Below are 26,556 nucleotides of genomic sequence, written 5' to 3'. Positions count from 1 at the left end.
GCTGCAGCTGCTTCGGAGGCTGGGAGGAGAGCTGCGTGGACAGAAGCAGAGAGACTCTGGCCCTGCCTCTTCCCTTCTGGCTCTGCTGGCTCTGCTGCCTCTCCTTGCTCCCTCTGTTGGGGGGGAGGCGTTGTGTCCCACCTCTCCCTTGCTATACCCATTCATAAGCCGACTCCCTTCTCTGGTGCTTCCCTTTTTTACTAAAAAAAAAAAATTCAACTTATGAACAAGTATATATGGTAGGTAAATTTCTGTTTTTTTTAAATTGCTTTTTGTGAGCTGACTCCATCACAGGATATAGGATCCACTTTTTTTGTATTCTGTACTCCTATCCAGTCCTGCTAGGAGTGTGGGAATGGGATGGAGGAGGAGAGAATGGGGTGATTTTAAGTGTGGAGGATTGTTTTTTATCCAGGAATTTTAGTTTAGGACAGATAATAGAAATAGGTAAGAGACTAACTGGTTCCTTTTCAGACATGGAAGTAATCAGCTGGGGTGGTCCCAGGGTGCTTTGGGCACGAGCATTGCTGAGTTATCATTGGCTGCCACCTGCCTGACAGAGTAGAGGACCAACCCTACAATTTATGCCAGTGGAGACAGATCACAGGAAACAATTGACAGGTAAAATAATTGTTTTTTTAAATGGAAGACTAAAAAATCTGTAATATAAATGGGGCTAACACTGTAATGAGGTGTGCAAACACTGTAAAGTTTATTGCTCCTGTAAAATATCAGACCGGTTTCATGCATGGACTTTGATCATTCTGCTTATTTTTAGATGAAAAACATAGCAAAAAATAAGCTATACGGAAGTTCCTTGAAACCCAGCAATCTTTCTAGAAACAAATTAAAATTGAGTTATATTAAGGAAACATATTATCAAATATAGTAGTATACTGAGAACTGAACTGTAATTCATGTTTATGTAATGTTTCCAAATCTTTGAGTGTTCATTATATTGAAATGAAGTCTCTTCCATTGATCAGTGAGGTTTGTGTGTTTGTTTTTACTGAGTTAACAAACTTCAGGGTTAGTATTAAAGTTCACTTACATGGACCAGTTCCATCTGTTACAGTGAATTAAAGTAGAAATCATAGCTGGTGTTGAATGGCGCTATAATTCTCTTAAGCAGCATAGTCTTAAGTTTATCAGTTAAAACTATTTTTTAGCATCTGTAATTATTTTACCTCTTTGTCTTGTCTATTCAGTGTACTGGCTGGAAATTTTAACTTTTAAGGACTTTTAACTGTTTTTTAATTTATTTAGAGTTGTTAAGCCTAGGTATAGTCCAACTTAACGACTGGTGTGACAACCTGTTTTTAATCAGTGACTCAAAACTGTGATCACCCCGATGTCACCGAATGGCCACAACTTGTAAAAGGTAAACATGAAAAGATTTAATGGTATTTTTGTGAATGAACTAAATATTATCATTAGTATAATAATTTAAAGAATAGTTGATTCATATGACTTTGAAGGTAATTGTATAAATGTAATACAAGTAGCTTTTGAAAGGACAGTGTGACAGTTAGTCGAGACCTAACCTTTGACCTACACTTTTTCTTGTGTTGATGTGAAAGTCCATGTAATTCTCCCCTATGCTGCCTTAAATGTCAGCATCCTAGGACTCATGTCCATCCCTCAACAGGAAACCACTGTATGCCAAAGATCTAAGAAAAGCATTGGTAAGAAGCAGATCACAATTTCAAGCCTCCAGCTACTGTTATAACAGTATAAAATTTCATGATGAAAAATATCTTGCCAGCATCTTATTAAAATATGCATTTAATTAGTATTTGCTAAAAACATTAGTCCAGGAAACTTGATGATACTGAAATTCAGTAGACTTGCATACCTTTACTTTTCTCTCCTAGGGAGTTACAGTGGAGGTAAAAGGAGTGGCTTGCAGAATGGAGAAGTTGCTCCCAGTGTTGTTGGAAGTGAGCCATCATTTGAATTTGCTAGCTCATGCTGCAGTATTCAGATTAGTTGGTGTCTTGTGATCACAGTTTCTGCAATCTAATTCAAGGTTGAAAGTTGTAAGAGCATTTGCTCTGGGGTCTTGTTAAAATTGTTATTGTAAAGTAACTTAAAACTCTTCTGTTCAGGTTTTTTTAAAAATGGTGTTGAAAGAAAACATTTCAGCATGTTATTTAATGTATTCTTAGCAGTTTAAGTATAATGTAATTGTGTCTTCAGTATATTACATATTTAGAAAAGTAGTACTATGTTTTGTTAATTCTATTTGATATTAATAAATAGCTGCTCAGCAAACTAGTGAACTTCCAGTTCTATAATAAAATTGATTTCCCACACTGTTTTAATGAGTGTTATAAGCTTAGCTTGAATTTTTTTAAACTTGATATTATTTTTACATCCTTTATTTTTTAAAAATATGTCCTGTCCTTTTTAATCTGTGATGTTTAATGAGAAAATTAATAATTCACTAAATCATATTATAAACAGGACCACTGGAAACCTAGGAAAAAATACTTATAGGGATTTTGCACTTTGTATCTATGGAAACAGTTTTGAGAGATCCTGTACTTGTTCTGAAGTTGCTTGATTTTTTTCATAAACCTAAAGGTCTCTATTAGTTTAAAAATAAACAAACTAGTCAGCCTGTAGGACAGCTTGGAGTTGGGTGCCTACTCTCCAGTGATGTCACCTCTCTGGAAGACCAGATGGGATGAATATAGATTATAGAGATCTACTCTTCAACAAATTGGTGCCAGACTGGTACCTACATCCTTTTGTTTTATTTTTTGTTGTTGTTGTTTGCCTGGTGTCTGCTTTCTTCTGTTTCCCTTCTCATTTTGAATGTGTTGCTGCATTATGTTGTATTGAAAACTGCTGATATTCTTCAATTCTCTTAATACCAGCAACTATTTTTTGTCTGCCCATCACTTTATAGGGGTGAATGGAACTGGCTCACTATAGTGTGTATGTGTGTAATTTGAGTTTAATTCTGCTAGCACATGGATATTGACAACATTGCAGCTTTTAAGGTGACATTCAGAAAAGATATTGAGGCTTTTTTCTAGAAAGCTGCTGGAGGTTCAGTGTTACAAAGGCAACTTGCTTGTTCATTGGGAGTAGAAGATTAGGAAGTTGTATTTGTCATTGCAGTGTAGCTATACCTTTAGTCATTCTGTAAATGAGATAGTGGAGAGGGATTAAGCTACAGACAGCTGTTGCTTGAAAATTCAAGAGCAGGAATGGATTAATATAAAACATCCGACTAAACCCTATTGGAAAAGATCAAACAATCCCTGCCCATTCCTCTAGATGCTACAGTTCTCCCAGTCAAGTTCACTTGTGTCTTGTTCGGACTGAGTTTTAGTCAGTGACTTTCCTGCAGGTTCTGATTTCAGTCAGATATACTTATCTATCTCATAGAACTGGAAGGGACCCAGAAAGGTCATCGAGTCCAGCCCCCTGCCTTCACTAGCATGACAAAGTACTGATTTTGCCCCAGATCCCTAAGTGGCCCCCTCAGGGACTGAGCTCACAACCCTGGGTTTAGCAGGCCAATGCTCAAACCACTGAGCTATCCCTTTATAATCATCTCCACTGGCTTTCCCTTCATATTTAATATGAGGAGTAATGAGAATGATCCCTATGTTCTATGTAAGAAAATTTAGGAGTGGAAGAGCAACCTTTATCCCCCAGAGGAGACATTAAAACATAGTTAATAGTCTCAAAAGTTCCTTACAGAATAAAAATCAGTATGGAAATATTTGGTTTATCTTTAGCTATATGTGTACAATGTAAGTAATTAAATGCAGAATTAAAGCTATACAAAACAGTGTTATAAAATTATTAAAATCAGTTGTAAATACAAAAAGAAAATTAAAGCAACTGGATGGGCTGACAGTTTTTCTGCTTGAGTTTTCTGTAATGTGGCAGATCACTGTAGTACATAAGGGCTGATATTTGTATTTGCAGTAGAGTGATTTGGCAGTACATATTTATTGTATTTCATTTGCTTTATCGTTTTTTATAGTTTTAGGTGAGTCTTGCACACTATTCAAATACAAACTTTTTGTAACTAAAAATTCACTTGTGTGTTTCATGTTAAAACTTTTCTCCAGGAAAAAAAAAACTCAATTACTCAGGAACATTGTCTATAATGGTAATTAGCTAAGCATTTAGAACTAAATCCTGTGTCTGCTAGGCTATATAATGCAATCGCAGAGTCGTCTTCTCATCTGGGAAAGGCTGATTCCTACCCTCTCAGGAGCAGCTGTGAGAGTTGATAATTCTCATAGCTGACACAATGATTTTGGTACTGGAGAATGATTTTAGCTGAGGCAGTGTTTCTCCCTTACCCCAATAGAGTGGAAGTGACCTGAATGGGCTGGGCTGGCTTAAATGTAATTAAGAAAAGGGTGCTGGGGGTGTTCATCTTCTAAAACATCAATCTATTTAAGCTGGGAAGGAAGATCAGAAAAATACATGTAACCCCCGCACCTTCCCCCAGTCTCTCTCACCACTAACAGCTCTGTGGGATTACAGCAAGCATAGGGCTGCAGTTCACAGACACAGCATTGTGAGGGAGAGGTGACTAGAATCTGTTCAGCTACTGCAGGTGTTGGGTGCTTCACACTTCGCTTCTGTTGAACTTTTCTGTCTCTCTCGCCACACAAGGTTCAACCATATGCAAGATCAGTCCATTTGGTACAGAGCTGTTTTTGTGGTGATAAAGGAACTTAAGTGCACCTTACTACTACAGAATTTGCTGTGATGATTTGGCCTGTAGTTGACTGTGAAACCTAGAAGGGGAAAATGACCAGCAAAAATCTATTATACTTACCTGTCATATGAGCCTTGAAAACATTGCCTTTCTCACTAGAGAATCATTCCTGCCTTAATCTTATTCTCAACCTTTGTCATTACCTATTTACATAAACCATGTTTTCCCCCAGAGTTTAACTAAACTAATAAAAATGAATAAGCAAGTCATATTTCAGTTGCTTGTTTATAGTTTTTAACAGTAATATAAACATTATAGGCCTAGCAATATAGATAACATTTCCTTTTCTGATTTTCCTATCCAGCATGTTTTAATCTCTTAGAATAAAGAGTGATGCTTGACATTTCTTTTCTGCATCTTGCAGATCACCAGGAGAACCTCACTCTGAAAACATTGAAACTAGCCGAATGTAAGTACTTTAAGCAGTAGTTAGATGGGTTTTGTATATTATGTTTAAAGCTCCTCTGAGCTAAATGCAACAGAAGCTTTTTGCAAAAATAAACCTTTAAGTGTACATTTAAAAACAAGTAAGAAAATCCTTGGCTGTCTCCTTGCAAGACCTGTGCATTGTTGTAGGTGAGTTGGTCCCAGGATATTAGAGAGACAAGATGAGTGAGGTAATATCTTTACCTCTGTGTAGCTCAGAAGCTTGTGTCTCTCTCTCTCTCTCTCTCTCTCTCTCTCCCCAATAGAAGTTGGTCCAATAAAAGATAATACCTGACCCACTTTGTCTCTGCAAGACCTATATCTAATTAGTATTTTTCTCTGAAAGAGTAGTATTTGGTTTTCAGTGTAGAAATATAATTCTCACTAATAACATTTTTTAGAAGTTTAATTTAGTACCACCAGCAGATGGTAGCATAATACAGTATCTGAAATTTACAACCCTGCACTTCGACCTAATAGCATGTCAAATTATACACCTGAAGAAGAGCTCTATTGAGTTCAAAAGTTTCTCCTCCACCCAACAGAAGGTGATCCCATAAAAGGTGGTCTCACCCACCTTGTCTCCCTAAATTATACTTATGGCCCTACCAAATTTATAGCCATGAAAAACACGTCACGGACTGTGAAAACTGATGTATCGGGTGCTTTCACCCTATATTCTATAGATTTCACCGTGAGAGACCAGTGTTCCTCGAATTGGAGGACCTGACCCAAAAGGGAGTTGCATGGGGGTCACAAGGTTATTTTAGGGGGGATCGCAATATTGCTACCCTTATTTCTGCGCTGCCTTCAGAGTTTGGCAGCCGAGGAGCAGCGACTGTTGGCCGGGGACCCAGCTCTGAAGGTAGTGCCCCACCAGCAGAAGCACAGAAGTACGGGTTGCAATACCATATCATACCATGCCATCCTTTCTTCTGTGCTGCAGCTGCCGCTTACCAGCCACCCAGCTCTGAAGGCAGCGCCGCCACCAGCAACAGTGCAGAAGTAACAGTACCAGTACCACAACCCCCCACCCCAATAATAACCTTGCTTTCCCCCCCACACACACAACTCCTTTTTGGGGTCAGGACCCCTACAATTACAACACCATGACATTTCAGATTTAAATAGCTGAAATCATGAAATTTATGACTTATAAAATCCTGTGACCATAATGGACCGTGAATTTGGTAAGGCCCTAATTATACTCCTAGAGTTTTAACATTTCATTGCACACATTTGAAAACAAGTTGATTAGTCAAATACTTAGCAAAATAGAAAACATCAAGTTTTGCATATTGTGGGAAATGGGCTGCAGAACTAGAGAGAACAATCCTTGGCCTGGTATGGAAACTTGTATCATCTAGTTTGTGCTTGTTTTCCATATTGATTATTGCAGCTTGCAAGTTAACTAATTTCCAAAGCAGCATGATAGTAATAATTAGATGTGTTCCTGTTTGTAAGAGCTGAGTAGAATCCAGGGTTGCTGATTTCATTGGCCCAGGGTGTGATTATTTTCAGGTTAACTGGAGGCATGGTCTAGTTATGCAGAAATGCTTGTTCATACTTCAAAACGAAAAAGAAATTTTAAAAAAGGCTATAAAACTATTGAAAAGTAAATAAATTCTTTTGGACTTTCCTTTTCTACAGGTCAGCAAGGCACTTCTCAGCAGGACTTTTTTTTTAAATTCTCCTACAGTTGGGAAGAAAAATTCCAGAATACAAAAAGAAACACACACACATTATAGGTGTAAGAGCCTAGCTGACATATGAAGAGAGATGGTCCAAAAGAATTTAATAGAGGAAGGATGACTCAGTGGTTAGGGCAATAGTCTAGGAGTTAGGTTTAAATTGAATTCTTTCTCTGCCACAGACTTCCTGTCACATTAGACAGTCTCTCTGCTTCGTATTGTCAGGATAAATGCATTAAAGACTGCAAGATGGTCTGCTGCTTTTAAATAACTATCATGCATAGAAAGAGAAATGAATCAAAACTGTTTTCCTTTCAACAGTTTGGCAGCCCCATTTTTGTGTTTTTCTGAGATTTTTTCCTTGTCGAACTTGGAGTGAAAGGAATGAGAATGAGGCTGCCATGTTTGTTTTACACACAGACTAAAAAATTTTGTTACGTGAGCTAATGAGACAGTGATTGGAATCACTCTGATTATTCAGATCCCTGCACTTGGGCTAAAATTGATTGTTAGCCAGTCAGATTATGAGGATCTGCATATTTTTGAGCAATAACTATACAATGATTATAGATATTACACTTGCAGAAATGAAGAACCTGGAACTACATAACTAAGAAACCATATGGTTATGCATCACCAACTGCAGCATTTCTGCAGTCTGCTAGACACAGTTGCTCTTAATACACAAAATGGTACACTTTGTTTTAGTTATTCAGTTCCTGGCACTCTGATTCTGGATATCTGATCTGCGTAATCATTGTACAGGTAGAAAAATAACTACAGTATTCAGTCCATGTACTCCAGCTAGTAAAGTTTGTCAGCCTGTTAGAATGCAGGGATTTTCATAATCACTTTTCAGTTTTCTAATTGCACTGTGAATATGCAGGTTGATTTACTTTAGTTTACTATAATTTCTCTACTCGGATCCTAGACTCTGTTAAAGCTGTGTGTCAGCATCACAGATGGCCAAATGCTTGTAACTGACTTCAGTTAAACAAGGAAAACTTACATTTTATTTGTTTGATATTTTCCCCTCTTCATGTGATTGCCAAACAGCAAGAATTGATATTAAAAAAAAAAAAAAATTGAGTCTCTTTTCTTGGATTTCCTCCTCCCCTCTCTCCAGTGCAACAGGGCTCTTGTCCCCATAACTTTCATTTCTCCAAATATTTTGGTTTCATTGGATTCCCACTTCTTGTTCCATACTTCCACAGTACAACTTAATTGACTCATACTTGTCAAGTTTTTGTCATAACTCTTCTTTTCACAGACCTCATTCAAGTGCCTGGTTTGTCCCAGATATTAGCTGAGTTCTCATCATTCCTGCCCACTTACTAAGTTCACACAATATCCCTTTCTAATTTCCGGCTTTGATTAGTCTTACTTTCAAAGCCTGTTCCAGCTTAATTTGGGGTGGCAAGATCTAACTGCCTGCCTCTTCAGTACATCCAGGTTATTCCCCTGATTCTCGCACTACATCGGATCTCCACTGATGCCTCTCCCAACCTTTCAAGGCAGGTGTTGACAAGACATTTCGTTTCTGTGGCGCTTCGTCTCTCTCCTTATTCTTTCCGGTGTCATGACTTTGAAACGCTAGGGATTTTGAGCCCTCCTGTTTCCATCACTACAGCTTTTCTTGTGGTTGTGCTTAGTGCATAGTTGTCTCTTTGATGCTTCATTTCTGTTGTATTATCACTTTTGAAAGAATGGAAGAAGGAAGACTCCAGCAGCTTCCAAAAATATGCCCAAATGTTTGCCCCTTGCAGAGAGGCATGACTGTTACTTATCTGGTCAAGGATTGTATGGTCTTACATCATATCATCTGCTTTCAGATGTCACCCTGTGCCTTCAATCCTGAGAGTGGCCAGTAGCCATCCCGGTCTCTTCCAAAAATGCAAGTAAATCCAACACATAGCTCAACACTCTGGCCATGGCCTCTGAATCAAACACCCAAATTTAATGCAAAGACTCTTCATTGGCATCAGTTCCTTTCTTGCAGATCTAAAGAGAGGCTATATCTACAGTAATACTTCCACATCAGAGTCTTGCACAATCCTATTTTTCACAGTCATCAGTCTGTACTAGAAATTCCACACAGCACCCAGGCAACACATGCATTCAGAGGAAATCAGTGCATTGGGGAAGCGACTGATTTCTTTGAAATGTCATGCTCTATTCATCAGGAAAGCACAATTCATCTTTCCAACTCAGAGCCATCACAGCTCTTGATAACTGGTAGCAACTTCAGTAATTCTCCACTAAGTGCCTGGTATTCTCATTGCCACAGCCAGAGAAGCTTGAAGGTCACGTCAAGACTCTCTTCAGGACTGAGCTGCTTCAGCTGCCAGCCTAAAATGTGTTGCTGCACAGGTTACTTGGAAAGCCGCCACCTTTATGAAGCATTGTTACCCAAAGTTGTCATCTGAGTAGGAATCCATTACTGGATTATCTATGTTACAGAGCCTGTTCCCCATTTAAGGTGCTTAAACTGTGCTCCCCACTCCCTCCAGTAGGTATTATTTGTTTGGAAATAGCTCTTTACTCTCATTCTGGGACTATCTCTGGCATTTAATCCTCAATTTTTCATTGTTGGAAGCACATTAGTTCCCTATTTTAAAACAGTTTGTTTTCATACTTCCAAATTAGTCCTTGGTGTAGTTTGGAGACGATCCTTGAGCCTTTGGGTTTCCAAGAGTGGGAGTTTAGTGGGATGAGCATCTTTTGGAGAAAGCAAATTACTTATTTGCAGTTCTTGCTCTTTGAAAATTTATTGCATAATTTAACATCTTGCCGTGAAGTTGCAAGAATAAATTTACAGTGGAAAACTTTGTTTTAAAATACAGATGTACAAAATTAAATATGAATATACCTAGCACATTGCATGAAATACGCACATGAATATAAAGCAAATTTAAAATATATCATTAGTTTACCTCTCGCCAATCCTGCTCCATATACACTCTGGAAGGTTATGTAATTTATTATAGGATAGTCTTTCTTTGTGTGGTTTTTTTAGTTGTTTTTTTATTTGGGAGTTTCTGCTTCCCGCTTTCAAAAAGATCTGACTTTAGGACTATTAAAACTTGTCCCAGTATCCTCTCTGTATGGACACCAGTCTGTTGCAAATGTACCTAACTGCTATGTCCCACATGCATCTTGCATCACCTGGGTCTTGGCAGAGTCTAGTACAGGGGTCGGCAACCTGCGGCATGCGTGCCAAACACGGCACACAAGCTGATTTTGAGCGGCATGCAGCCGCCTGCCGCAGTCCTGGCCCTCAGCCCCACCACTCTCCGCTGCGGGGGCAGGAGGCAGAAGCTTGGTTCTGCAGCAGCCAAGCTTTCTCCTCCCCCGCTTCTTCCCCCAGCATGGTGCTTTCCTGCCCCGCCCCCTCTCTTTCCCTGCGCCAATCAACTGATGGCCCTAGCGAGGGGGAGAGGGGAAGAGCGGCAGCATGCAGGCAGTTCTGTAGAGGAGGCAGAGAGAGGTAGGGACAGAGCCTTGGGGAAGAGGGTGGAACAGGGCATATCCCTTCCAGCCCCCTGCCATGAGCCACTCAGGGCAGGGGGCTGGGAGCACCCCCATGAGCCGAGCACCCCAGCCCTCTGCCCTGACGCCCCACACACACTCAGATTTCTGCCCTGCAGCCCCCAACCCCCCCAGCCCTCTGCCATGAACTCCCCTCACCCCAACACACACAGCCTTCTGCCCTGCATCCCCACAGCCCCATCCCTCTGCCCTGAACCCCCACCACATACCCAGCCTTCTGCCCTGCACCCCCACATACACCCAGCCCTTTGCCCTGACTCTTGAACCCCCCCCCCATATCCAGCCCTCTGCCTTACACCCCCACACACCCCCACCCTTCTGCCTTACACCCCCCACACACCCCAGCCCTCTGCCCTCATCCCTGAACCCCGCCTCCAGCCTTCTGCCCTGAACTCAGTCCCACAGCCCTCTGCCCTGACCCCTGAACCTCCCTAACCCAGGTCTGGGGTCCCGCCGCAGGCTGTGCTCAGCCTGCTGCTGGCCTAGGTGAACAAAACCCCAGGCTGGCAGCGAGCTGAGCTGGCTGGCGGCGTAAGATCAGGACTTTAATTTAATTTTAAATGACGCTTCTTAAACGTTTTGAAAACCTTGTTTACTTTACATACAATAGTTTAGTTATATAATATAGACTTATAGAAAGAGACCTTCTCAAAACGTTGAAATGTATTACTGGCACGCGAAACCTTAAATTTGAGTGAATAAATGAAGACTCGGCACACCACTTCTGAAAGTTTGCCGACCCCTGGTCTAGTAACTGTTTAGCTCTGGATCTGACAAACATACTTGGAGACCTCTTGTCAGAGTCCTTCATTGGCGTGTGAGACTCTTCTGTGCAGACTCCCCAGACCTTGAAACCCGTGCTTTATATCTCCCTAGCACCCAGTTGCTTACATACACTTTCCCAAAGCTCTACCTAGGCTGTGGACAACTGGGCTTCTACTTCAACTAACCCCCATGGGACAATATAGTAGGAAAGCAAAGAACTTAGGCTTAGCAAAAGTATTTCTTTAGCACAGAAATTCTACTCTTAAAAGTATTAAAGTTACAGATTTCTGAAGACAACAAAAAGTACCAAGGCACACCCTCCCCATGTCTGAGCTTTCCCTTTTGTGAGTCAGAGGTTGGTCACTGTTCAGGCTGAACAAAGTCCCTCTTGCCCTCTGTCATGATATAATCCCCCACTCCGAACCTTAACGTCCAAAAGATGGGGTACCAGCTTGAATTCCTCTAAGCTCAATTACCAGCTTAGTACTTGTAGCGCTGCCACCAACCAGGAATTCTAGTGCCTGGTACACTCTGGTCCCCCCAAAACCTTGCCCGGGGACCCCCAAGACCCAGTCCCTCTGGATCTTAACACAAGGAAAGTAAACCCTTTCCCTCACTGTTGCCTCTCCCAGACTTCCCCTCCCTGGGTTACCCTGGAAGATCACTGTGATTCAAACTCCTTGAATCTTAAAACAGAGAGGAAAATTCACCTTCCCCCTTCCTTCTCTCTCCCCCTCCCAGACTTTCCCTGAGAGAGAAAGTAATCCTAACACAGAGAGAAATTAACCTTTCTCTCCCCCTTCCCTCCTTTCTTTCCACCAATTCCCTGGTGGATCCAGACCCAGTCCCCTGGGGTCTCACCAAAATAAAAAAAAAATCAGGTTCTTAAAAAAGAAAAGCTTTTAATTAAAGAAAGAAAAAACAAACAGTAAACATTTATTTTTGTAAATTTAAAATGGATTATGTTACAGGGTTTTTCAGCTATAGACACTGGGAATACCCTCCCAGCCTAAGTATATAAGTACAAATTAAATCCTTTCAGCAAAATACACATTTGAACTCCTTCCAGCCAAATACATATTTGCAAATAAAGAAAACAAACATAAGCCTAACTAGCCTTATCACCTAGTACTTACTATTTTGAATCTATAAGAACCTGTATCAGGGAGATTGGAGAGAAACCTGGTTGCACGTCTGGTCACTCTCTGAACCCAGAGAGAACAACAACCAGACACTAACAGCACACTCAAAAACTTCCCTCCCTCAAGATTTAAAAGTATCCTGTCCCCTGATTGGTTCTCTGGTCAGGTGACAGCCAGCCTCACTGATCTTGTTAACCCTTTCCAGGCAAAAGAGATATGAAGTACTTCTGTTCTATTAACTCTTACTTATCTGTTTATGATACCCTCTCTTCAGCAAGTTCTTACAGATGGCTATGGTTGCTCCCTCCCACCCCGGGTCTTAAATAGCCTGTGTTCTTGCCATGTACTCCACTGGAACTGTCCAGCCCCCTGCCTCAATTGTATATGCATCCCCTGTGGGCCCCCTCCATAGAAAAAACACTGTTCCATGGGACATGCATCCGACGAAGTGTATATTCATTCACCCATGAAAGCTCATGCTCCAAAATGTCTGTTAGTCTATAAGGTGCCACAAGACTCTCTGCTGCTGTTCCGTGGGAGTTGGCCAGCAGCTTAGATACCATCAAATCCAGTAGCTTGATGACTTTTCGGTGATAGTCCTTCAATGAGGTGGTGCAAACATCTCCTGGGCAGGGCTGCTGTCTGGAATAGAATTCAGTAGGCTTGCCTTGGGCATGTGTAGAATACAAGTTCAATGCATAATACAAAATAGAGTCTATAATTTGATACAAACATATCCCACTTTGTCACAAGGACATAAGGGGCAATTTAGGCAGTTGGCTGAGGCGTTCAAAAAGAGCACATATAGGTGTTTTGGAGGCACGCAACATCTGTGCAGTTTCCCACATGGCTTAGTGCTGCTGTAAGCTGACCTGGACATGATAATTCAGTAGGATAGAAATTTTTAGAAAATAACAAATATAAGAGTGATTTTTCTGTAATTGTCTATATTATTTGTTTGCTTTGGGAGAATTCTGACCACCATCAGCCCAATTCAGTTTTGAAACACCACATGAAAAATGTTTCTACATTTATACTGGAGACAAGACTTTTAAAAAATTATGGAGGGTGAGGGATAGAGAGGATATAATACTTAATATTTTATATATTTATAAAACCATAAACAATATACAGACTAACTAATCCTCACAAACCCATGATGTTAATAGGCAAATATTACCCCCTTTTTCATATGGAGACAAAGTTGATGGTGACTTGATCTAGGCCACACAGCTAGTGGCAGAGTCAGGATTAGAGCTCAGAACATTCCCAGTTATCTGTCTTGTGCTCATTCCTGAAGACTTTACTAACTGAAGAGGGTGAGGAGGAAGAAAACAGAGAGGAAATGCTTGAAATGTTTTTTAAATAACTAAACAGACCTTTCAGCAGTTGGAAGCCTATTTTGATTTTGTAATCTCTTAAAGTATCAATAAAAAGTAATAATCATTCCAGTCTTGATTCCAGAAGGCTAGTATCCCAGGTAATCAAATGGAGTCCATCAGCTGAGAAGAGTCTTCTTTCTGAGAACGCTTTCCCATGGTCGATCATCCCAAAATCTTCCTCAGAGCACCAGTCCTTGAGCCATCTATTCATCTTCATTATTTTGCCACATCTTCACCCTCCTTCTGTAGGGACTGAAGATCATTTGAGCTTCCACGTCTTTAAGCATCTTTCCAACCCTACTGTAATTATCCTTGATCTAGTCCATTGGGAATCAAGCAAGGTCATTCATCCTAACATGCAGCGCAGTCAGTGGATTTTTTCCCCCCACTCTCATCAGGATCCTTTTGAGCTTCACGTCCACATCTTGGATCCTTGTTCCTGATGGATAATGAACTCTTCTGTCTCTATTAGGTCGAGTGACAGAACTGTCAATTCTTCTTAGTATGGAGTCCCTAGTCACATAGACATGTCTCTTCCTGTTGGTATGAATCTCACATTCTTCTGCAGTCCTCTGTACATCATCTTCATTTTTCCTTGGGCTCCAGTCCTTGGCTATCTCCATTCTCTCTTCTGCAAGGTCTGGCTGCCCTTCTTTTCTTCCTGGACATCCCATCTGCCTGTTTCTTCTCCTCCTTCAACTCTCTTTCACTTCCACTAGCTGGTCTTTTCCTTGTCTTCATGGTCACATTCTTCCATTGATCACCCTCCTTCTCTGGTAGTCTGCCCTCCAGAGCCTTTTGTGGACACCTGATGAATAAATATTTAGTTGTTTGTGCCACCTCCTCTTTTTAGATTAAATTATCAGCTCCCCATCTGAATTCTGACATCATCTCCAGTCCTTGAATCTTTTCTGCCATGAAGGCTCTATCAGGTAACAGTTTATGCATAAGTAGCTTCCATCAGATGTACATGCCACAGCTGCCACATCTGACCATCTTCTTTGTCTCCTCTCCTCCTTGGGACACTTCTAGTGTGTTGCCTCAGCAGTCATCATTGTCTTAACTTTGTAGTCCCTCCTTCTAGGGGGGGAAGAAGAGGACAAAAATCCCCCTAAATGCCTGCCTCCAAAATTCCACATACATTTCACTGTTAGCTGCTAGTTGTTTTGTTTCAGCTACAGTTGTTTCCAGAAGTACATTATAAAAATACTGCAGCTGTATCAGTGATTTAAAGTTTTGTCTTAGAAGATCTCCTATTTGCCCTTTATTATATAAAAAATAAATGAAACAGTAATTCATGAATTAAAACATCAACATTTTAAATGATTTTTCTTCCATTTTTTATATAGAAAATGGGCACTGTTTTCCTTTTACTTCCATAATTTCCACGTGATGCCTGTTGACATCATTCACTTGTTGGGGATAATCTAATGCAGATTTTTTTTCATTGTGCTTGTTAAAGAAAGGAATTAGATAATGATAATGCTGCCTTGGTACTTGAATTCCTACTGAATTAATTAGTATAGGAGATTGTAAACTTCAGTGAACATTAATGTATATGTTTTTCTAAAGGCATTAAATAGTGATGCTGCTCTGTGCAGAAAAGTATAAAAGTTAGCATGCACATAATGTGTAATCCTTTTTTTTTAAATGCCCACCATACTCTATGCTGTTGTTGTGCTAAATTACTACAAAATCTTTTATTATTCTTCTTTCAAAAATGTGTTATGTAATTTGAACACCTAAAGGTTGGGTTTTTTGCACAAGTTAATAACCTAGGCTAACACCAGATAACACAACTTTGGAATTTTACTTGTGAATTCCTTATTCAAAATAAAGCAGTAGACAGAGATATGGTTTTAAATTTCTTCTAAAGCTGGCAAAATGTTTATGTAGCTCTCATTTGCTTGGTTGCCTAGTTATGTATGTGTTGCTCTTACATGTTTAGTTTATTCACCATTTCTGTGCAAGTGTTGAGTTATTTGAAAAATGCAGATTCATGTGCTATTATGTATTTAAAGTATATACTCTCTCTTTTTATTATGAAGAAACTGTTCTTGAATTGTTCAGTAAAACAAATCCCCCATAATCTATTCCACAATTTGCATATGAGCCTTGGACATGCTATATGCTATGATCTTGCAACCGAAATTATACTACTGAACAGACAGACAGACAAATTTATGAGGCTAGTGCCTAATAAAAATTGAAACACCTCTGAACTGGTGGTTATTTGTAATTGAATTATGGCATATTTGTAAAGGGATGTCTGTAAGCATTCTCCATTATTCTACAAAAACAGTCAGTGTAAGTTAAAATTTATTTAAAATAAAAACCAAGATTTCAGATATTTCTTTGTAATATCTAAAAGCAAAATTATGTCTCTGATTTTGGAGAAATTTACACACACACATTTCTGGAAGAAACTAGACGTGCCAGGAGTACTATGCTATGAAATATTCTGTTTCATTCAAACAGTGTACAGGTGTAAATATTACTATATAACACTTTTAAACTGAGCAGAGTCTACATAGGATTTCTATTGTCCTGCTTGACTTAGGGCTTGTCTATGTGTGGAAATTTACTGGCGTTCTTATACCACTCTAGTTGGACTGGTATAATTCCTTGTTTGGACACACATTCTGGAATAAGAGTCTTTTTCCATTTTTAGTTTGTCACTTCCACACACTTTTTTTGCACAATTTTAACTATATGGGTTTAGATACAGAAAAATAGTTAAAATAGAAATAGAAAAATAGGAGTATGTTTAAATTGGTACACAAATAGTGTAGATCAGTCCCTAGTGTCAACATTAATAATTTCATTGCTGATCTAACTCCAAATAGGTATTTATATTGCCCCTCCATCGTTATCAGATTTTGTCATTATACTTTCAATAACTCTGTGAGATGTGCAAGTATTTAAGACTAAAACCCTGTGTATACTTTGAGTGATGGTCCTAGATGTATTCCACACATCGCAGTAGTGTCCACTGACCTGCATGTGCGTGGTGTGTTCCTTCCTGCTCCTAGCCAAGGGTATAATAGGTAGTGCAGATCAATACCACTCCAGTTACCTCTTCCCGCTGAGTTGGAACCCCTATTCCTTCATGCTCTTAGTTTTGCTCTGAGAATGACCACTCCTTGTTCATAATTTTAGATAGTTGTATTTTGTTATTTTAGAGATAGATAATAAGTAAATTGTGGTTCTCTTCGGGGAACATCCCCACCCATAAGGACTATGCTCTGGATTCCAGGATTTAAAAATTTTCTCCTGCCCTTGCTCACTCTCTGAGCGATGAGCACCAGAGATGCCTTCACTGCCTTGAGAAGGCACATATCACGGCTCACTGCTCCATCTGCAGGTTCTTCTCACCCCAAACCAAAGACACTTGAGAGCTTTGCCTCCATAAGTACTTGATGGAGGAAGCCATGAGACCAGAACCACTAATACAGCGTCCGTCTCCAGCAGTGAGCATCCCTGTGAACATGTCCCATGTCCTGGATCCATTGGTACCAAAGAAAAAGGACAAGTCCCAACAGGAAAGTAAAAAAACCTACTCTCACAGGCATAAGAGCAGATTCCCAATGCAGACTGCTTCTAAGCACAGCATTTCCTCCCAAAGTGAGATGTTGTGCATGGATCTGACCAGACCAGTGCCTAATAATTGCCCTGTTTTGTTCATTCCCTCTGAAGCATTTGACATTGGCCATTGTCGGAAGACAAGATACTGGGCTACGGGGACTATTGTTGTGACCCAGTAGGCCATTCTTATGTTCTTAATTGATCCTTTCCTCTACATTTAAATATATAAGATGCTAACCTACACTTTAGTCTAAATAGGCTGGATCCAAATTCTCAGAATAAGGAGGATTTATACTGGTGTATATAACACCCAAAGAAATACTAGGGACTTTATAAAAAACAAAGGTTACGCCAGAGATCTTGCAGTCTAAATTTAGACATGATTAAATAAGTGAGCATAACATTGCAGGGAATGGTTTAAGGAAGGCCAAATGTTACAGCAATAATATTATGTGGCTATTGTTGGACCATCACGGTTTTATGTAAAAAAATTATCTTGTATGTATCATGGAAAAATAGTCTTAAAGAGGGGTATGAGATATGAAAGAAGTAGTGGTTTGGACTTCATTTGGGTACGTGTTCCATGATGGGAAGTGGTAAAAGTAATGCATTGTAGTAATTGCAAGAGAAGCAAACAAATGAGTTATCAAGGCAAGGCCTGCACTTTCCTTAATAAGCCAAAAGCAGCTTTAATGTTTGGTTTTAAAAGAACCACATGTACATGAAATTAGAACTGATCTTTGTTTCTTATAGTGTATCTATCCACTTCCAAACATCAAAATCCCTTACTTCTGACATTAAGGTCTCCCAAATAAATGTATCTAAATTGTGGGCCCGTTTTTACAGTTTTATATTTAAGGTCTGCAAAAGTGGGGGAGGGGTGGCTGTAAAAAGTTGCTTTAATTTTGTAACGTGAATGGATACAACGTGGAAAAAAATTTAAACAAATCAGTGGTAGGTTTTCCTATGTTGGGGTTTTTTTGTTTGTTTTTTTTGGACTGGTAGTTAAACATTTCTAATCTGCTTCTGGCTTATCTATCTGCAATAGTTGACTTGATTTTGCTGGCACATCTCTTTTTACTTGCTCATTTAGGCTCTGTGTGATGTATCTGGGATGTCTTGTATATTCTCTTGGTTCTGAGCTCAAATTGGGCTTTCAGAAAATCAAGGTGACAAATTGTGAATACACTTGTGCTATAAAATGAAATATTTGAAAAGTCGGTCATCTTTAACTTGTACAGTGCTTGTTAAGCCCTGAGTTCAGTATTATGTTTTCTCTACAAAAGTTGAAGAAAACATCTAAACATTTGCAATAAAATGTTCCTTATTCAGTTTTAAGTATTTGTCATCAGCTATTACATGGGGAGGCAGAATTCTGATCTCGGGACTTGATAGATAGAGTAAATATTTATAGTTTGTAACACGTATCTAAATATAGTCTTTCATTTTCACATGGATAATGTTTTATTTAAATCTTGTTGTTAGACAAGTGTAAAACTCTAGGAAAGGATTATAATGCCTTACAGAACTATTTGAAGGCATAAGTAGAATTAAATGGTAAAATATAAAATAGAACCTTGCTCATTCACTCTTTGATGAAATGCAGACACCCCATGGAAGCAGATACTCAAGATTTTAGTTCAGTGCAGAGCAGTGAGGTTCTACAGCTGTTCTGGGCGCACAGCCAGTGCTGGTGACAACATATTTCCACTGTCATCTTTGTATCTAGCTGTATCTGCATCATTCATTGCCCAGTTACAGGATTTTTGTTACTGACAGTGCTAGGCTCAGATGAGTTTCCTCTTTGCAGTTTGTCACTTCAAAAAGAAAGCAGGGGGAAGGAGGCAGCTGTATCTTTGAGACAGTACGTGGCACTGGGTTAGTATCTATTTTAGAAAGTACTGCACCACCAAATATAATCAGAAAAAAAAAGAGAAGGGAAGATCTGTTGAAAGGATAGTCAGGGGTTCAAATGCCTTATTTGAGCCAGGGGAAATAGTTTTTTAGGCTTCAGATCCACTTTTATTTTATTCTCAGCAGTGTAATTGCTCTGAGTATTAAGTAAATAAACATAGGACAGAATTCCGTTTTTGCTCCTGGAATGCTGTAAAACTGGAAATGTAATTTTTAAAGGATCTATATCTCACTGGTTTCAATGGGAGTAGAAGGTGCTCAGCACCTAACAAGATCGGGTCCTAAATTAATCAAAGGGTGCTTTTCAGCTTGGACAGACTTAATGTCACTCTAGCATTTTTATAAAAGAAAACATAAACTTACAAGACTTTCAGATTGCGTGACAGTGTCATGCAAGTGCTTATGCAAGGTGTTGATCAGCCAACCAAGTGAAATGTTGCCTGTAACATGACAGAAGACTAATTCTAAATTTGGAATATCGAGATACTTAGCTTCAGTTAATTTATACCTCAGTTTTAACTGAGTGAGTTAGTTTCCCCCAGCAGAATTTTCTTAGCAAACTTAAGTATTACATTTGAATGTAGAACTGAGAACTTTTAGTGCTGGAGAAACATGGTAAAAATCTGCTTTTCTTTCAATTTACATATGACCTGCAACTAAATTGTGCATTAAATATACTTTCTTTTGTCAGAATAAGAATCCTGCATTTTCAAAATCTCCTAATGCATGTCCTTTGATTCAGAAGTGTTTTATTTCAGTGTCTGACTAATCTCTGCTTTGATGATAATTTGAATGACCTTTGTATGTGAAAGCCATACTAATCCTTATGCTTACTGTTTGAATGTTTGGTACAGGAAGCGAGCAGCTGCAAAACATCTAATAGAACGCTACTACCACCAGTTAACTGAGGGCTGTGGAAATGAAGCCTGCACGAATGAATTTTGTGCTTCCTGTCCAACTTTTCACCGTATGGATAACAATGCAGCAGCCATTAAGGCCCTCGAGCTTTATAAGATTAATGCAAAACTCTGTGATCCTCATCCCTCCAAGAAAGGAACGAGCTCAGCTTACCTAGAAAACAATTCCAAAGGTGCCCATAACAACTCCTGTACTGACAGAAAAATGAACAAGAAGGAAATGCAAGGCCCGAGAGATGACTTTAAAGGTAAGGCATTATAGAATCTTTATAAAATAAAAATCCCTAAAAATGATGGCGTTAGAAGCTTGAAGATTTCTTTCTCATCTCCAGTATATAAATCTAAAATTACAACTCTGGGTATCATCTGTGAACAGTTATACAGGATTCTAGATTGGAAGCAGATACTGCAATAAAAACTAGTGATTTGATTATTAGGATGTTCAGAATTGTTGGATAGCAAGTAGGTGGATATTCATAACCACTACTGTAACATTGGATACTGGTAGCCTGTATGGAGGAAGGGAAAGAGAACTGTACTGGAGTAGGCTAGATATTGCGGGAAATTGGATGGAGATTTCTGGAGAAAAAGATGGGGTTATATATGGAAGGAAAGGCATTGAATTCAAGCACTGTGGATAAAATGCTGGAAAGGGAACCTAAGGCTCTCAGTGGAAGAGAGCTGCAGGTTTGGTGTGGAGGGGAAGGAAGCCAGGCCATGACTGTTGCTACGTAACTGTTTAAGTATTCGGTATTTGGGCTGCATTTTAGAATAAGATTTTTACAAATACTACAAAAGGGCAGGATTCATGTCCAGAATTGATTTCAAACTGGATATTCATCACATCCCTGCTAAAATATATGGGTGGGTTGGGTTATTATGGAAACATTTTTTGTTTTGTCTTAAAATTTCAAAAGTTAGTGTTGTCATGTGCTAATGTAACAGATGCTTCAGTACTGCCAGTTTACTGCTCAGTCACATGACTCCTCAGTTGAATAGATTCTCAAGATTGCACTTTTCATTTTTGGCCTCTGAATTGTGTTTGGGAACAGACAGGTAAAGGAGGAAAGGAACAGCAAAAGGGCCAGCTAGGTTTCATGGTTTTCAAGGTTGGGTGAGGCAGAGCCGGTCAAAATAGAGTCGATTCTAGAGTCTGGGTTTGAATTGCACCTTCCTTTGGTACTAGGATGACGAGGATTTATGGCCAAACTCCAGAAAACCAGCCAATTCTTACACTGTGGCTTTTTTGCTGAGCCTGTTGATATTCCACACGCGCAAATCATTAACTTACAGATAAGATTGCTACAGTAAACACAGAAATTTGCTGGCTTAATGTCATAAAGAAAAAGAAAAGAAAAAAAACAACTAAGGAAGTATAATATTAATGCCTTGGTTGTTAACGGGAAAAAATACCTGTCTATGGAAAGATCTTGTTTAGACCTACATCTATAAAAGCTAAAACATATGCTAAGACAAATTCATTTATAAGTTAGAGATCTGAAAAAAATACAGCATCCCATAAATGTCCCATAAGTGTGTTTTGAACACTAAAACAGTTGAACCTATTTACTTCTGCATTTCCAGAAAATTACATCTGTACTCTGACAGACTTGTGTAACTTTGGCTATGACCAATACTTTACTTTCATCCCTAGCAAAGACTGAAATCCCACATTCACTGAAAAACCCAAAGCCTTTAACTGTGGAGCTGCCTATCACATTTCCAAAATTAGTATTACTAAGATACTGTTGCAACAGGTTGTGCAGACATGCAAGTTGAGATTCACTAACAATTAACTAAAAGGAAGGTATAACCTTTTTAGCAAAGGATAAAGGGATGTATTGCACCTGTAGTGTGCCATCCTGTTTGTTTGTAATATTACAACAACACCTAGAGGCCCCCGTCAGGATTGGGGACCATTTGTGTTAGGCACTGTATACAAAACATAGTGAGAGATGGACCTGGCCCCTAATTTCTTACAGGGTGGGGAAAGGGAACCAACATCGAGACAGAGTGATTGTTGCAAGTGTCATGTTCTGCATTTTTGTGGTGAGGGAATTCTATTTAATCTACATCTTTAATCTTTCTATATTTAACAGGGTGTTTTTAGTTTCTCTACTTCTTCACAGCTATGTGCATAGATTCTAGACAGTGGTTTCCTTGGAACTCTGGAGGCAGACCAATCTTGTGAGTCGCTGCTTCAGGCTAGGCCCCAGCCACTGCAGAACCTGCCAGTATTGACCTGTCTCCATAGCTGCTTGGACAGACTGACCATCCTCTGCAGAGCATTAGTGCCTAGAGGAAAAAACTTCTGAAGTCTGTTTGAGGCTCCCAACTAGCTTTGGAACCAAAATTTCCTTCTGAGGAATTTGAAATCCTGAATTACTGCTGTGGTCCTTTTGCAGCTGCAGTTGCTGGGGAAACAGCAATCAAATTTTAGAATGCCAAGGAAAAGGGTAAGCAGCCTGCTATTACATTTGATTCTGAATGGCAGTTTTGAAGCTACTAAATTGAAAAGCTCAACAGCTTCCCCAAACAAAGCCCACCAAATCCATTGTTAAACAACCATATGGGTTTGCCTTAGCCGTCTGTGCTACTGACCCTAAACCCAACAGTGAGCTTTTCCCTAACTCAGGGCAGTCTCAAAAAGCTGCAGCCCCAATTCATAGAAGAAAGTAGGGGACCTTTGTTTCATTTGCTGTTAAGGAGACAGACCATTTCCTTTTGGTCAGATCACTTCAGGAAGGGAGTCACATCAGCCTGTCTCTTCAGTCAGCCCAGGAGAAAGGAGCAACCCTCCAAGGAGTTAGCAGTGCTCCAAGAGCAGCCAGGGGAGTAGTTGTGGCAACTACTGCTAGAGCTTCTGCTGACTCATTGCTGAAAATTCTCTGTGGGGTGCTTTATGCTGCTGCTGCTGACCATGGCCATAGCACCATGCTGTTTCTGCTCATGGACAGTACAGAACATCTAGCGCAGATGACAGCGTAGAAACAAATGGTCAGTTTTTAACAAGGCAAAAGATTGGCAGTGAGATATCCCAAAGTTCCATGTTCTGTTGTTCTTTAATATGTATACCTTCAAGGTCTGGAAAACAGGATGAATAATGAGGTGACAAAATTAGGACATGACTCACAATTGTGGAAGTTAAATGAGACAAATATCAGAAAGATGTAACAAGACTAGATAAATGGGTAAATAGTAGCAAATAAGTGACTGTTGAAAATGCAAAATAATGTACTTTGGTAGAAATAACTTGAACTACTCATATTGCTGAGTCCTAAAAAGTGTGACCATGCAGGAAAAATATCTGGATGAGGGGTCAAGAGCTCAGTGCAAATCTCTATGCAATGTTTAATGACACTCAAAAAAGCAAACATGAAGATGTATAAAGTATGCGCTAGAAAATATTTCTCAAAACAATATAATGTCACAATATAAATCAGAGGCACACTCTTATCTGGAAAGCTGTATTCAGTTTTGATCACTCTCAAAAAAAAAAAAAATTAAAAAATGGCCGAATTAGATGTCCAGAGATGAGTGACAAATAGTTTGAGGCCTGAAAAAGCTTCCGTATAAAGAGATTGAAAAGATTGTTTTGTTTAAGGAAACTCCTAAGAGGGGACATGATAGAGACAAAATAACAAATGGTGCAAAAGTGATGGATCTGGGGATCTTATTTACCCTTTTCATAACACAAGAACATTCAGTGAAATTGAAAGGCGCAAACACTGAATGATAGAAGGAAATACTGTGCATGACACACAAATGGAACTCATTGCTATGAAACATCGAGACCAAGCGATTAATACTTTTTTTTAAAAAGCGTCATCTTTTTGTATGGGTAATGTGAATCATCCATAATTGCATGAGAGAAGGTGAAGGTGAAAAAAATTAGAAGGGATATATAACCTCATATGTCTAGCACTAACTGATAGGAAGTGATAGACATACTTTCCTATGGCCATTTTATTCTGTAATTGTTCGCTATGGGAATTCTTGCATCTGGTGCTGATAACTATTAGAGACAAGATGTTGGACTGGCCTGGTATGGTGGTAGTTATGTCACTGGTAATGTTATCCATATATAAACAGATCATTTGGACTGTGCTTATAAGGTGTGAAGCTATAAAACTTGTGTTAAATGCCTGGAATGCAAGCTGTTTGGTCAGAAACATGCATTAGATATGTTTTATGTTTTTCGGATGTTAACATAAAAGAATATTATACATATATTCTTGTTGGAAGTGGATGAGATTTGAATTGCAGTATATTTCAACAATAATCACTATCATAAAATGATCAATTTGTTATACAGTACAGCTAATAACCTCTGTAGTCCAAAGCCAGTGAATTTAGTACTTCATAAACATAGTTTGAGACTTATCGTGTGGCATAGAACCGAAAATGTTTGAGATAGTTGACTATCACTTTCTTTTTATATCACAATTTGATTTCTAGATGTATGCTGCAACAAACCTAAAGTGTACTAGAAAGTAATTCCATTAACTACAAGTATATTCAGTACTACAGCTTTGTATTTTAGCAATAACATTTTTATGCAAATGAGTGGAGTCTGCTTTTTTCCACATGGACAAGAAGTTAAAGATCAGAGTCCTTCCTCTATTTTCAGGAACATAGTTCCTATATGAACTTCCACGGATTATTAGAGAAATTTAGAGTTTAGGTTTTCTGCACAGCCACACTTCTGTAATCCTTATATTTTGCCAGTTTTATTAAATCTGCAACATATTCCTCAGAAATTTAATTTTCCATTTTTCTTTCTCTGATCATAGAATATCAGGATTGGAAGGGACCTCAGGAGGTCATCTAGTCCACTCCCCTGCTAAAAGCAGGACCAGTCCCCAGACAGATTTTTGCCCTAGATGACACCCGCAAGGAGTGAACTCACAGCCTTGGGTTTAGTAGGCCAATGCTCAAACTGCTGATCTGGTCTGTCTCACCTGGGCTTAATCCCTACCTCCCCCAGCTTAGTTCCTTTTTTTCCTCAAGAGTTCTTAGCAGTCTTCCTTCTTGGGCAGGGAGACAGTGGAGAAGAGCCAAGATTAACTCGCTCTCCAGCCTTAAATAAGATTTGCATGTGGCAGGAATGCTTTGTTTCCTAGTTTGGTTCCAACCCCCTTCCTTTGGAAAAGTACCAGCATTTCAGGATGGTAACCTGTACCAAGTGACATGATCACACGACCCTGCAGTGTCAAAGCAGCATCCCAGGAAACTTCTCAGGAAGGTGGGAGATTAGTACCTTCAAAGTCCTATTGTCCTTCCTAATGGCCTATCCAGGCTGATTGCATACTTTCTGGTGGGCATTCCCCAAGTATACACATGGTTGTAATTATTGCATATTCAGTATTTCTAACTTCAGATACAGAAATGATACATGCATACAAATTGGATAATCACATTCAATAAATCATCACCTTTCCAGTGATACCTCACATGACCCATTTTGCATAAAACATCTTAGTTATGCCATATTCATATCATAACAGTATTTCTATGAAGAATATGGGGCATAATATCACAGATGTTAAACAATAGCTACTAAAGTTAGACATTTTTAAATCAGCGGATCTGGATAACGTGCACCCAAGAGTTTTAAAAGAGCTGGCTGAGGGCCTTGCTGAACTGCTAATGATGATTTTTCACTACATCTGGGAACCCTGGGGAAGTTCCAGAAAACTGGATCAAAGCTAATGTTGTACCAATATTTTAATAGGGTAAAGAGGATGACCCTGGTAATGATAGGCCTGTCACGCTGACATTTATGCTAGGCAAGATAATGGAGTGGCAGATACAGGACTCGATTAATAAAGAACTAAAGAAGGATAATGTAATTGATGCCAATCAACATGGGTTTATGGAAAATAGATCTTGTAAAACTAGCTTGGTGTATCTTTTTGATGAGATTACAAGTTTTATTGATAAAGATAATGGTGTTGCTGTAATATACTTAGATTACTGTAAAATATTTGACTGGGTAGCACACAATATTTTGATTTAAAAAAACAACAATATAAAACTAACGTCACACATTAAATGGATTAAAAACTTGTAAAGTGATAGGATGTTCTCAAAATGTAATTGTAAACGGGGAATCATCATCAAGCAGATGGGTTTCTAGTAGGATCCCACAGGGATTCGTTCTTTGCCCTATGCTATTTAACTTTCTATCAGTGATCTGGAAGAGACCATAAAATCATCACTTATAAAGCTTGCAGGTGACTTAATATTGAGGTAGTGGAATAATGAAGAGGACAGGTCACTGATACACTGCGATCTGGGTCATTTGGTAAGCTGAGCATAAGCAAATAATGTGTGTCTTAATATTGTTAAATGTAGGCTATAATTACAAAAAGGGGCACTCCGTCCTGGGAAGCAGTAATTCTGAAAAAGACTTAGAGGTCATGGCGG

The 26,556-nt window shown here is 39.2% G+C and overlaps 1 protein-coding gene across 9 annotated transcripts in view; it reads left to right on the top strand.

The window, feature by feature from the left end:
• UBE3A (ubiquitin protein ligase E3A) overlaps window positions 1-26,556 on the top strand; it is an 88,578-nt gene that overhangs the window by 33,447 nt on the left and 28,575 nt on the right. For 2 of the 9 annotated variants that reach the window (XM_030571027.1, XM_030570957.1), the window contains exons 3-6: window positions 475-621; window positions 1,267-1,381; window positions 5,121-5,165; window positions 20,065-20,375. In XM_030571027.1, the coding sequence (XP_030426887.1) occupies window positions 1,362-1,381; window positions 5,121-5,165; window positions 20,065-20,375 (376 nt within the window). In that variant the 5' untranslated portion in view covers window positions 475-621; window positions 1,267-1,361. Of the gene's footprint in view, window positions 1-474; window positions 622-1,266; window positions 1,382-1,874; window positions 1,941-5,120; window positions 5,166-20,064; window positions 20,376-26,556 lie in introns of all 9 variants that reach the window. The other 7 variants (XM_030571001.1, XM_030570993.1, XM_030570976.1 and 4 more) reach the window with 7 other exon arrangements.

This window comes from Gopherus evgoodei, chromosome 1 (genome assembly GCF_007399415.2).
Source record: "Gopherus evgoodei ecotype Sinaloan lineage chromosome 1, rGopEvg1_v1.p, whole genome shotgun sequence".
Classification (NCBI taxonomy): domain Eukaryota; kingdom Metazoa; phylum Chordata; order Testudines; family Testudinidae; genus Gopherus; species Gopherus evgoodei.
This window is presented reverse-complemented; position numbering and strand designations above follow the sequence as displayed.